Below are 14,099 nucleotides of genomic sequence, written 5' to 3'. Positions count from 1 at the left end.
AGAAACTAGACCAAATATACTTGGTAAGATTTTGTGTTTTTACCTGTTTCAGCTTTCTAGTTTTTTCTCTCTTTTTTTGGCATGTAGGAAATTGTTGGTTCATGTTCATTTAATTGATTTGGATAATCACATTTTTTAAAAACGTATTTAAAAATCTAAAAGTTGTGTGTAGTTTCCATGGTTACGTAGGGTACTGTGTTTTCACTTATCAGTCTCCAAAATCTAAACTAATTCAACATGTAATTACTTTATCACACCTAAGTAAGAGGGGTGTAACGATGCACAGAAATGGTGGTTCGGTAATAAGTAATAAGTCATGGAGTTTGTTAACATTTTCTGTCAATAATTTGACTTTATCCATTTGTTAGAACATTTTAAATTGTTTGCAATATAGAACTGACTGGAGATTTAGTTTTATTTCCTAAATTAATACCAATTATTTTTTACAATAAGTCCACTCGTAAATGCTCAATATCAAGGCAAACATTTGCAGTGTCAGAATTGTACCTGAATGCACCATATAAGTACGCCCTCTAGAAAAACAATGAAAACATTTCACGTCAGATGAAATGTTTGCTACATGTCTGCGGCTGTGAAGACTCCCATGCTATCTGAGGTTAGCTGAAGGTTTCAGACAGCTGAATTTATATGTTTAGACTTAGCTAAACTGAATTTTCAACTTTTATCGCTGTTGAAAATTGCTGATGTAAAGCTTCGGTTCGGCCAACCTTTCTTCCGCCATTTGCAGTGCAAAGAGCCCTGAGCGTCTAGCCGAGGGAATAATAAAGCAAAACAAAAGAAAAAAGAAGTAATAAATCACAGACTTAATGATAGGTGATATTCCTCATTTGGCTGTTCGGCGTTGCAGTGAATCCTGCACAGTGGTTCACCAAGCAGGCTGGGAGCGCCTCTGGACGGATGAGCGTTTATACCTGTGCTTGATGTTGCTCCAACTAGACCGTTTAAGGTGTAACATTCTTCGCTCTCAACCAAATTATCTGAACAGATTATTTAATAATTCTGTTGGCAGCAGCGTCTCGGGCATTAGTGCATCAGAAAGCAGATTTGATTCCGTAAATCCCCAGCATGGGACTCGGGAGAGCTTCTGCAAAATTACGTCCAGAGAGCATAACTTCAAATGCAGCTTGTGAGCAGGATCCAGAAACATGGCTGGAAGGGTCCGCTTCAGAAACTGGCTCAGATCTGGAACTCGCTGAAAATATTTTTTGTACATCAAACAACAGCGTTCAGCACTTCGGCAACCCCCCCCCCCCCCCCCCCCCCCCCTAAGAAACCCTGATAAATCCATAATGTCTTGTCAAAACACCAAAGATTACTTTTGATATTGGTTGCTTTTTCTGACAAGCAGCAGCTTTTGCATTTTTGCAAAGCTGCGGCAGATTGTTGTTATTTCTAAAACTACCACTCCATGCAACATTCCTCAACTTCATTTTTTAGTTTTCGTTTTTCTGCAAAACTGTGCATTGTTTCAAACGTGTGTTCATTCTCTGGTCTTTTTCCCTTGTTTTTCCAGGGGATGTACATCAAGTCAACATACGATGGACTCCACGTTATCACTGGAACCACAGAGAACGTGCGTTTTTACTGTCATAAACATTCAGATTTGGAAGCTTGAACCATACTCAGTAAAATATGTGGTTTCATATTCCCCCCCCCCCCATACAATAGAACCACTTCAGCATCAACTAAGTTTGTTGCCCTCGTTCTCCTCAGTCACCGGCAGATCAGTGCAAGAAGATCCACGCTGGAGACGAGGTGATCCAAGTCAACCACCAGACAGTGGTGAGTCACACGGCTCCAAATGCAAACGGTACTGAAGCACAGAGGATGTATCAGCTCTTCTTCCACAGTGGTCACATCTTACAAACTTTATACTGTGTTCATCAAGGGGCCACATGAGGACAAACTATGTTATTTAGCTCCATCATCCACTGAAATATCCCGTTCTATGCTCCTCATTTTAGTGTATTTAGCTGAAATAATCCGCAGTTTCACATTTTTTTCACACCACAACCACAAACATGGAGGTGTTTCGTTGGATTCTTAAGCCAAAGTGTTCATGTCCCTTGGAGATAAAACGTTTAGCTGCAGATACAGCCACAGTTGTTTTTGTGGGGCGTCTCTCAGCCTGCGTCGCACCTTTACACACACTGAAATATATCTGGCCGTTTTTCTTTGACAACAAACAATAGAAACTCAGTCAAACAGGACGGAGTACATTTGTGAGCATCGGTTTCCAAGTGTGTGTTTAGAGGACCTCGGGGTTTCAGCTGTTTTGCCGTTTTCTGGAACTTTGCTCCAGATTAGAGGAGCACGATCAGCAACCCAGTCCTAAGTCTCTTCCAGCCTCAAACATGTTTTCTTCCAGTTTCGTCCTGTGTGCCGTTCCATCCATCCTTCAATCAACGCTGGACAGCTTCCCGGCTCTTGCTAAAGTATTCCTACATCATAATGCTGCCACCAACGTGTTTAATTGTAACGTGTCCAGACTTTTGTGTCATGTCGGTTTTCCCATCTGCTTTAGTTCAACATTGAACGTGATCAACGTTGATCAAGATCGTTCGCTGTACGGCTTTTGGTCAAACAGTGCAAACTGGACTTTTAATGGATTTCTTTAGCCCATTTTGGTGCCCTGTCCACTACAGAGAAATTATCCTATTAATTCAAATTACAATACATTAACAGCTACTCCCGTACATGAATTAATGCATGATAGGTTTATCGCATCCCCTCAGCAGAAGCTCCATGTTTTTAACTTTATCATTTTCAATTGCTTAAATGTTGTTTATGTTCACAAAATCTACAAAAAGTAATTTTTTTATCAGTTATAATTTACTCCTAAAAAGCAATTCAGCTCCTTTGTAAAAACTGACTTCTGTTCTGATTTAATTGGCGTGAGTGGGAGAGAGTCCCACGGCGCCCTTTCTTTGCTCTCTAAGTAAAGGCGCATTTGAGAAAATTAGGAATTTGAAAACTTCCTCAAACTGCACATCTGGTGACCCGTCCATGTAAAATTTAAGTTGTTAACCGAACAAAAAAAAAAACAAAAACTAAACAACAAAAAAACCCCACAGACTTTGGGAATTTTACCATTTTCCACATTGAGAGTAACAGTAAAGTTAACCTTAGTTAACCAATAGAGATTGGAATACATGGTTGTCTGTACGCTGTCTAATCCATAAGATCCCAATTGCATACAATGACGATCGCGGTTGTGCTGTGAAAAAATGTGCAAGGTTTAAACTTGTGTAAATACTTTTACTGTATGAACCCCCAAAGCCAGTTTCACTTTCTGAATTGCATAAGTTGCAATCCAGGTCATCGGATCAGAAGGAACGGGCGGCCATTTTAAACAGAGCAGACTCTTTTGTGAGCTCATCATGTCCACGAATCATCTGTTCCTATGTTTATCTGAGATTTCTGAAAAGGAGGGCGGAAAAAAAGGTTGCGTCTGTCTGCTGTAGATGTCTCAAAAGTGAGTTTTACCCCCACCCATTTCTCTTCACTATCCATGATATTCTCTCGCAATGCTAAGCATGCAGGGTTCTGTGCTGAGTCGTTTGATTGACGTGTGATGAAGGTGCGCGTTATCTCCCTCTCCCCTCCCCTCCTCTTCCTCAGGGTGACAGTGCAGATTGCACCCTGCCAGGCTCACAGCTTCAGCCCTTTATTACTCCCTCGGCTAGGCCCTCACCGCTCTGATCCCTCACTCTGGGGGAGAAGATAAGCATGGAGTGGAAGCGGAGGAGGGTGTGGGTGTGTGTGTGTGTGGAGAAACAGGGTTGCAACAGAGCTGGGAGAGTGGGGCGAAAAGGGAGGAGGAGGTAAAGAGCGACTTGGGGAGAGGAGGAGGAAGAACAGATAAAAAGAAACGGGGGGAAGAAGAAGAAGTTGGCAGCTCCAACGTGAGCTCACTGGGAGGAGAGAGAGGAAAACACAACATCGCAGTTGATAAGTTTATCTAGCCAGGCTTCAAATTAAATATGAGATTAGGGCGAATATTGAATGAACAGAATTTCATTCCATTAAAGGGTGATTATGTGGGCCTGTCCCATATGCACACAAAGCAAACAACACGGCTTGAGCGTTGCTGTTTAGACTTCAAAACGGGACCTTCAGCCGTCAGCGCGGCTGAGCTAAACGTGGATTTTGCTCCAGTAGCTCACTAGTTGTTTGAAAAGGCAGCGTAATTATGTGGAGGTAATAGCATCTGGGAAAATAATGAAGACCCCTGGGATTGTAGGAATCTCGTCAGCAGCAGATTATGCTGGCTTCACTTAGCTAGGTGTCCGCCTGTTTGCCTTTGCGCTCGGCTTGTTTGACTAAAAGAGCAGCTCTACAGCCGTCAGATTCAGCTCTTACTGCCGGGTTTCCCCCAGTGTATTACAAGTCTGGTGGGCCACCAGCCTTTACTTGTTCCCCCACCAGGCTTAACATTGCTAATTTATTGAAGTTTTTTTTTTTAATGTTTGCATTTTTAAGACTTTATAGTTGGTGTTCAGGTATTAATCTTCCAATCTTTTGACAACACATGATTATCAAGTGATATTTTCAAATTTCCTGCCAACTTTAAACATTTTTTAACTCAAAAACACGACAGGCCGCTGGATGAATGACTGCCCTAGTGCCACCGAGCTTAGCAAGTTTTGTGGGGAAAACCTTGTATTGTTGATGAATCAAACACTGGTTGGAAAAGTAAGCAAGTCACGTTTCACCCTCATTATCTGTAAAAAATTTAATTTTTAAGTTAAAAACGCTCTCACATTTTTAATTTTTTAAATTTGCTGAAATACATGGCAAGATAAACCCCAGTGTGGACATTGCTGTTCACTTTCCTTTCTGGCATGATGGTAACATTTACTATTTTTATAAAATCAACTGCTTCATTGCAAAAGCATAAAATCTTGCCAAGTAATTTAAGAGAAAAACTAGCCAACAAGAAACTTTTCAGCAAGACATATGAAGTTGTTTAAAGTCAATAATTCCATAATACTGATTAAAAAAAAGTGCTAGTTATAATCTTACTGGTAATATTTTGTGTTTTTGCAGTGTTTGAGCAGCAGCATTTGGCTGCTACTCTGAGTTCTTGTGAAAACAGCAAATTTTTCATTTACTCCATTCACTGCATTGACAATCAAGGAAACATCCTTTTTCTCATAACTGTTGTCTTTCTACAACTTTAAGTATTGAAACTAAAAACAGAGAGAAACTACTAAACAAGTAGCAGGCACGATGATTTATCATTTTTCAACAAACCCAAGCGACTTATGTTTCCCTACGATTTTCTGCAGTAATCATTTTTTGTGACTTAGTGCTTAGCGGACGGACATTGGAGTGGATGAAAGCCAGTGGGATATCAGATGACACCCATTTCCCTGACGCTTGGCGGGGGAACCACAAGCAAACATTTCGGATTTTTAGATTCACATCACAAACTAAAGAGATTCAGTCTCGCCGAACTGTCGGTTTTTTATTAAATAAGACAAAATATAACAATCCGGCTACGACACACAGGTCCTTTTTTAAATCAGAGCGGATCTATTTCTGTACCAGGTAGTGTGTGCGTGTGTACACGTGCGTGTGTGTGTGTGTGTGTGTGTGTAGTGGCCTCTGCAGACTGTGCCAGTAACTGAGACCAATGTTGCCAATCAATGACCTGATGAGTGCTGTGAGCTCTGGAGACGGCCTGGCCCGAGCCACAAGAAAACTCTGCAGTCAGCATTTCTCTCACGTGCTCCTTTTACCAACTCCCACCGTCTTACAATTTATACTGACTAAGCCACAATTTATTTCAATATGACACTTACTTTTTGAACAACATGTCCTTTGTTTCCCTGCCACACGTGTTCCTGCATTTCTGTTGCGATGCACTTTCAGTTTTTAAATTTTTTCCGTTTGTGGGGGTTTAGGATGCTAATGCAGCTAACCTGCCAGACATAAGGCAATTTTGTTAGTCGTATAAGTTTTTAAGGTCACAGAAAATATTCTGTAATATGCAGTAACTTTTATTTGTCTCAATTCAGCTTCTTACTTCTTATGAGATTTCAAATGTAGCAAACCGAACTCTTATAAAGATGCAGTATGTAACTTTTATTAAACAAATACTTTTTATATATTTGTTGAAACTGTTGTTTTTGTTGTGACAGAATGAGATCTGGAAAAATTGGGCTCCTTTGTCTTCTCCCAGTGCTCCCAAAAACAACCAATCAGAGCCAGGAGGAGGGTCTTAGCGCCGTCAATCACTCTCCGCGTGGTGCTGCTCATCCCCACTTCTCCTTCTCTGCAGTCAGCAGAGCCTGTTGTGAATTCTCAGGCTAGTTAGCATTCCTACTGATTACAATGGATAAACGATTTTCCTGTAAGGTTGTTTCTCAGCCATTAGCACATTGAGGAGAGAGTACATCAAGGTGATTGACAGCGCAAAAACCCTCCTCCCTGCTCCGATTGGTTGTTTTTGGGCGGGAACGACGCGTTTCTTTAGACAGCAATAGTAGCATAGATTATCTGTCTCATATAAACTCACACAACATACTGTAGTGACAGTTTTAACAAATATGTAAAAATATATGTTTTTTTTTTTTATTACATACTGCAGCTTTAAGGCTGTGGCTTCAGTAGCTCATGAGCCACTTAAGAAATTATCTTTTTAATTTTATCAACATATTTTTTATCAAGAGAGCTAAAGAATAGGATGATGGCAAGGAGGCGTTACCCCTCATCCAAACAGATAAGCTGTCAAAGTCTCAGTGGAAACATGCACAAAAAAAAAATCTAAAAATGCCATAGACATTCTGCTATGTGTTCATTTTAATTTAAGTATAAATAGAATAGATCAAATTGGTTTCAAAGTTGACGCTCCTTTTTTTTCTGATTTTCTTGGCGTAAAAAAATAAATAAAAAATTTATGTAGATTTGCCAGGTGTTTGAACGGTTTTGGGCTCATCTGTGTCTACGTCTTCCTCAGGTGGGATGGCAGCTGAAGAACCTGGTGAACGCTCTGAGAGAAGACCCGTGTGGAGTCATCCTCACGCTGAAGAAAAGGCCCCAGAACACCCTGAGCTCCACCCCAGCTCTGCTCAGGAACGTACGCTGGAAACCACTGGGCCTGCAGGTGAACACAGCATGTTCATGCTTTTCCTTGATTTTAGCCTCAGTATTCAGAACAATCAGTTTTTTTTTGGTTGGTGTTTCCAAAAACTGGCTCTTTTATGCTTTTATTCTTGCTTCAACACTTCTGTTTAATGCTCCTCGTAGCTAAGTAAGACGATTTTATATCAAATGACACAACAACAAAACAAAAGCTTGTTCTGTTTGGTTTCAACTGTACTGAAATATTTGTACTAGAAACTAGATAAAAAATACTTTGGTAGATTTGTTAGTTTTTGCAGTGGACTCAATTTTATTACAAGGGATCTGTGTAATAACAAATATGTTTCAGATTTTTGTTTGAAAAAAACAAACAACAATGTCTTTGTTTTATTCAACTTTATGATTAAGTGATTCTTTTGTCATGGGTGTGTGCTGGTGTTGGACCCAAATGCTGCAGGCTGACGCTATGAGTTGATATAGAAGATTTTAAAAAAACAAAAAATGGGAAAAAAACAAACAAAAAAAAACATGGCGAACACCGGGAGCCAGAGAAGAACAAAACTGACATGAACCAGGATCAATAGGGAGGTAACTGGATCAGGCAGGCTTTAACAGGAGGAACCAGCAAGGAGGAACTGAGAATGAGTTTTATGTACTGAGGAGGTTGATTACTGAACAAGGAACCGACGGCAGATTAGAAACAGGTTACAGGTGGGAAAAGAGAGGGAGGAAATAACACTAAGGAATAACTCAGAAACATAACTGAGAATTTACTACACAAGAAATAAACAAACTAGAATCACTAAGGAATGACTGAACAAAAGCAAAACATAAACAAGACTGAGAGGAATACAGAATAAAGAAACCTCGAAACAACTCAGGATCCTATCAGCTTTAAGTTGGTCTATTCCTTGAAATCCCAATAAGCGATATTGAACTCTTTTAAATAGAAAATATTTCAAAGCGAGGGTCAGCTAAAGATCTGTAGCTTCCCCTCTCTCCAAGGGCGGAGAACCTCTGCCGGTGGTACAATCTTTGCAAATCTTCCCTTCATATTGCAGATTTTACATTTTTTGGTGCACAGAAAGAGAGCTATCCGTGCTGAGTCGGATGGAGGGGTGAGACGAGGGCGAGCCTGACACCGCCTTGATGCTTTGTGAAGCGTCGACTGTCTTGTCAGCCTCCCGTGTTCTGCGGCTGCTATTTTTAACTTCGCGTCAGACCAGTTCATTTACATGCTACTTCCACGCTTTGATCTCTGTTCATCAGAGCACAGCTGCTCTTCTGTTTTTATTCTTGTCTTTTTGTTGCTTTCAGTTTAAGCCCTTGCTTTCATTCTGTCTCCCAGGACGTTGTTGGATGAAATACAGCACTGCGCGTGCGTTCACGTGCGACATTTTCTTGAATTTGCCCATCGAGTCAGTGTTACGAACGAATCTTTCGAACGAGTTGGTTCCCGTTTCCATTTTGTTGCCATGTTATCAGTGACTCTGCTTGCTCCTCGGTGGTTATTGTTGTATTTGTGTGTGTGTGTGTGGAGGAACAGAACAGAGGATCGGGGTAATGGCTCCCTGACAGACCGTTCTGACGCAAACGCGCCGCGAGCGCCCAGATCGGAGCTCGGAGACATCTGCGCGAGGAGAAAAAGAAAGGTGCATTTTAGATTTTGTTCTCTCTCAGAAAAGACTCGAGCTTTTAATAATTCATAAGCAACAACAAGCAGCTCCACTGGCTCTGAAACAAGAGCCACTACTCAGCAAATACTGGAGATAATTTACTGAATCCAAAATATCTTGCTAAACAGCTTGTTTCAGAGCAGGTTTGTGTGTGTGTGTAGGGGTGTGTGTGTGGGCGGGCGTGCGTGTTCATGCCAGACGGTCTAACGAGGCCGTGGCTACATGTGTGTGTTTAAGCGTGTTTCTGTTCACGCTTTGTGCACGTATGTAGAGGGATGTTTTCCAGTTTTTTAAATTTTTTTATTTCCCAGCCTCGATCGCTCCTTGGAGACAAAAAAGAACTGGGTCATTCTCTGTACACTCGTTCCGTCGGATTCTCCCTGCGCTCGCGCGCTCCCAAAACAAAAACACACAACTGAAGAACACGCGTGCACTTTAAGCCCGGTTCTGGAGAGCAGCTTGCATGTCTGGGGAAATTTCAGCGGAAAACGTGGCAAACGTTCAGACGGATTAAATCTAAGTCTGCAAAAGGAAACAATTTATCTCTGCACAGTATCATGTGAATTTAGCTCACTGATTTTTATTTATTTATTTACGTCAAATGGTGGCAGAAATCTCTCTCTCTCTCTCTCTCTCTGTGTGTATGTGTGTACATTTGCATGTTGGGTAGGATGGGCTGAGAGCAATTTTATATTCCATCATTATTACACCAGTGCTTTGTTTTTTAATGATTAAAAGGTAAAGAGAGGGAGAATCGCTGTGATGCTACATGCACCACTGCCGCCTCTAAGCCCCCATGCTCAGAGTCATTTCATGTTATCAAAAGCCTCATCAGCATCCACATCACACCACACTAAATCGATTACTCATATGGCACCCATTGTGTGTGATCCTGCTTTGCTCAAATCCCTCACAGGCTCATAAATCGTCACTGTGGGTAAACGCCTGCTATTTTAGGCAACACGTATCGGCGCTGAATGCATTAGCGCTTATTGCACTTTGATAATTGCAGCAAGTCAGTCTTCTGGCCTATTTTGGGGTGTCTGACTAATGTCCGAAACTTCGACATCCATGGCTTCACTTCGAAGAAGAAAGCACGTTTGTCATATATTCTGTAAAGATGATGTAAATAAAAACACCCTTTTGTTCTGGGCTCGAGGGTTCTGTTTTGCGTAAGGAATCCTGAAACCCTTTGATAAAATCCTGTTATGGCAAAAAGCTGAATTGCCTATTTATTATTGTTGCTGTTAAATGTTGCAGCTCATTAAGCCAACTTTAAAATTTGACAACAATAACCAAAGTAAATTTAAAAAAACTTTTCAAATTGTGTGGAAAAGTAGAAGTAAAAGTAGAATCTCTTCCAACTCAGCATAATTGTTTGAAAATAGAGCTGCCCTCTTGTTAAATCATGAATTTTATAAGGCACACACAGTTCTAATTATTGTGATTAAGAAATCACTTAGAATAGAACTTGACAAGTAGAGGTGACTAATCTAAAAAACACACACACACATCATGTCATGCTCTAAAGAAATTGAAGAACAGATGAGAAAACCTTGCAGAGCCATTTTTAAGATTGAGACTCCCAAAAATATGTGTCCTAGCTTATTTTGTTTCTCTTAATTTCTCTTGTGAGTGAGTGTGTGTCTGCATGGTTCTTTGTTTTGTTTCTGTTTTCACACCTGGTAGTCTGGTGGACTCGGTTCGATTGGGGACCAAATTGACATTTGTTACATTTTCAGTTGATGTAATTTCCTTTATGCTGCACTGTGTCAACCGAACCAAAACCTTTGAGAAACCTGTTTCTCTCCACACCTGCGGTGGCGCTGCACCCACAACCACTAAAATAAAAGACAGAAGACGCTGAGTCTCCAGTACGCTTGCATCCACATATGCGTCTGAACCGTACCATAGTTCACTTCAATCAAACCGCGTCTGGTTTTTAGACACACCAAAGTTCACTTTTTTGGTCCGAAACAGTTTTATACCACATTCACACCTTCCAAAACAAATCGGACTCTGTAGACAAATGGACTAGAGTTTGATTAAGGCTATCTTAACTGGGCTGGTGTGAGTGCACCCTCTATCCCCACTTAACCGGGTATAAGCATCAGCCCATTTGTGACCCTGCGATGGATGGATCTAAAACATTAAAGCCTGAGAAAATATTCAAAACAAAATAAATATGTAAGGAGGCGAAGACCTTTTCACAGCGCTGAATAATTTAACCTCTTTGTTTTTAAACATTTTAAGGTTTTACACTTTCAGATGATCAAATGCAACATTAAAGTATGCAGATGTGTGTCAGTGCATCCTTCTGCGTGTGCGAATGCGGTAGCATTAGACAGGAGAGGTTTTAGCAGTCCATTTTCTTTAAAAAATTTTTTTTTTTTGGCCAGTTTAAAATGGCCACGGCAGGAGGTGAAGTGCTTTAAGTGCTGTTTGAACAGACTGGAAGTTCACCTGCTGTGGTAGTCTCATCTGGCTGCTATCCCCCTCAGCTCCCTTTCCTCATGCAGAGACTAGTGGGTTGTAATCACTAAATTACTGTTTTCACCAGTCGCCAGACTGCAAAGCTATCCCCGTTCCCTCTGTCTCGGATTGACTCTTAGTTTTTTCTTTTTTTTTGCCCTATTTTACTCCCCCAACCCTTTGACTTTGGTCTCTTTCCATCTCGTCTTCATTATTTTTGCCAAAGTCGCCTTACTGTAAGCCGCCTTCAGTAGAGGAAGACTCTGAGGGTGAAGGAGGGAGACCGAGGCTTGGGGATAGGGGCTGTGAAGGGGAGCGTAGACAGAGAGAGAGAGTGGAAAGTTTGGAATATGAAATGAATTTGATTAATGCAGTGCTGATGAAACAATGAGACAGGGGGCTTCCTTAATGAGAGCGCTGCCTACTCGCCGTCGCTCTGTTTTCTTCCGTCCCTATTTGTTCATTCTGTCCGCGTCGTCTCCCTAAAACGTTGGCCAAATCCTCCGACATACAGCATGAACTCCTCTTCCTTCGGGTGAAATTGATAACGTGAGCCGAGCGTTTGTTGCAGCAGCTGCTCCGAAAATCGAAATGTGTTCCTATGGCAGCCGAGACGAGGTACCCTTTCCTCACAAAGACGCCGATGACAAATAAATCCAAGTGTCCTTGAGTTGAGCAGAGACGGGAGACAACAATAACTGTCCCGCATCCTCTCCTTGCTTTGTAGTTCACAATAGTGGGAGAGGAAAAGAGGGCTTAGAAAGACAGGGGGAATTGAAGAAAAGCTTGAAAACAGGAAAATTGAGTGGAGTATAGGAGAACACGGGTTGTCATGGGAACAGACATGAAGAACCCGACGAGAGTGGAGAGACTTCAGACGAAATGACAGAAAAGTGAGGCGATTAAGCAGGCATCACAGGCTAGTTTAAGGAAACGTCGCACAGACAAGTCCGCCCTTGGCATCCGCTCGTCGAGGAGCGATTGCTGCAAATTCACTCACACTTGATGGAATCAGCTGGAAAAAAATGCTTTTCACAGGTTGGAATAATAAACTGAACTTGGCAGCAATACGGACAGTCAGTCCAATCTGTCCGGATTGGATTGACTTCATTCTTAATTTTTCATCTAGAAAAAATTAAAAAGTCTTTCCTTCTGTTTTTCTTTGTAGCCCATCCCTACCAGTCCCACCAGCACGTCCCCCACACCCGTTGGAACCCTGGGCATGTCCAAAATGGACGCCCCCAGCATGCAGGATGTCTACATCCTCTCTCCCGTCTCTGGACTCTACAGCACCAGGTATGGGGACGCGCGCGGAAAGTTTTCGATGACGGCCATTATTCTGATTATTCCGACACCGCTGATGACAGGGTGAGGCGACGCTGATGACATTTATGGTGACAGCTCTGCTCTCCGCAGGGAGGAGATGGGCCTCATGTCATGCGACGACATCGGTCACTACAGCGTAGGCTCCCAGTCCGGGTCCAAGGGCTCAGAGGCCGTCAGCTACTATCTGGACCAGGACAGCGGTCAGTACTTTTCTCTGCTGGAGGGCGACGGACCCGCTGGGACGGACTACGACCGGTGTCGCAGTACGGGCGTGCGACGGCGGGACAAGACACCGACGCATGGTAAGGCGCACCGCAAGAGCCCGCAATGAAATGGGAGCGACAGCAGCTCGGGCCCCTCCACCCGATCAGCCGACTTGCATGTTCACCACCACCACCTCCACCAGGTCTCCCGTCTTTTCTTTTCACTATCTCTCCTCCTCACTCGCCTCATCGCTGCGCTCGCTCGTGTCCTCGTCTGGCATACGTGCAAACACAGACTCAGACTCATGCGCCTTAAATAGCGGGGTCATACAAGACACTCCAGCTCTCCTGTCTGCTCCACCACCTGTGTCCACCTTTCTCCCTCGACGCCCTCCAAAGCGAGCTGCAGCGCACCTCCCGTCTGTCTTTGCGTCAAGGGACCATGACACCATACTAGGCGCAAGGCAAGGGTCACGAAATGCAGCAGTCCAGGCCAGTTCCTTCATAAACAGACACACGCCCATACAGCGACCGCCATCAAGTCCCAGATGAGATGCCTGACCTGAACCCTGGCTAGTACACTGGATTGGATCCAGCCAGAAACCTGTCCTATAGTCAAATGAGTTCATTGTTATCTGTAAAGAGGAAGCTTATCAGTAGTTAATCCTTTAGGAAAAGGTAATGTCTCAAGATGAGCATAAAAAATAATAGTGCTGGTGAGAAGTTTGCATACCTTTATCACGGACATTAATGTTGTATTGATTAAGGAATTTAAAAGTTACATCTGAATCATTGGTGTTTTTTGCCAAGGTGCATAAGATACATAAAAACCAAGGTTTAAGATTTTTAAGAATTGGGAACAGCCTGGCACACTCCTGACTAAACATTAGACCGCTCTATTTTCCTCCAGATTTATTAGAGTTAATTTAATGTTTCCTGGCACAGACCTGACTTTTAAGCACGGCCCTTACATTGTCTGTATGGTTGAGGCCAGGTACATTCCAGTACCCAGTCTTCTTCATCTAGTCTAGAAGTTTTTATGTGTGTTTTCGACCAACCAAGACGTCCAAGTTTCTACCGTCTTACTGCTGAGTTAAGGAGAAGTTGGATAATTTGGATGTAGTCCTCCTCCTGCATAATTCTTCCCGCTTTGTGCCATGAAAGCCCCGTAGCATGATGGTACTACCACCATGCTTGACTCTTGGTGGTTGGTACAGCGTTCTTTGAATTACAAGCCTCACGATTACCACTTGCGACTAAAGTCGCAGTTCAATCTTTACATTCTGACCATAATACATTTGGCTAGTTCATG

At 42.4% G+C, this 14,099-nt stretch overlaps 1 protein-coding gene across 3 annotated transcripts in view; it reads left to right on the top strand.

The window, feature by feature from the left end:
• Positions 1-14,099, top strand: part of LOC114139042 (connector enhancer of kinase suppressor of ras 2) — an 86,087-nt gene that overhangs the window by 46,335 nt on the left and 25,653 nt on the right. For all 3 annotated transcript variants that reach the window (XM_028008659.1, XM_028008660.1, XM_028008661.1), the window contains exons 7-11: positions 1,535-1,594; positions 1,735-1,803; positions 6,986-7,132; positions 12,427-12,554; positions 12,675-12,886. In XM_028008659.1, the coding sequence (XP_027864460.1) occupies positions 1,535-1,594; positions 1,735-1,803; positions 6,986-7,132; positions 12,427-12,554; positions 12,675-12,886 (616 nt within the window). The remainder of the gene's footprint in view (positions 1-1,534; positions 1,595-1,734; positions 1,804-6,985; positions 7,133-12,426; positions 12,555-12,674; positions 12,887-14,099) is intronic.

This window comes from Xiphophorus couchianus, chromosome 23 (assembly GCF_001444195.1).
Source record: "Xiphophorus couchianus chromosome 23, X_couchianus-1.0, whole genome shotgun sequence".
Classification (NCBI taxonomy): domain Eukaryota; kingdom Metazoa; phylum Chordata; class Actinopteri; order Cyprinodontiformes; family Poeciliidae; genus Xiphophorus; species Xiphophorus couchianus.
The sequence above is the reverse complement of the archived record's forward strand: the minus strand, read 5'-3'. Positions and strand labels throughout refer to the sequence as shown.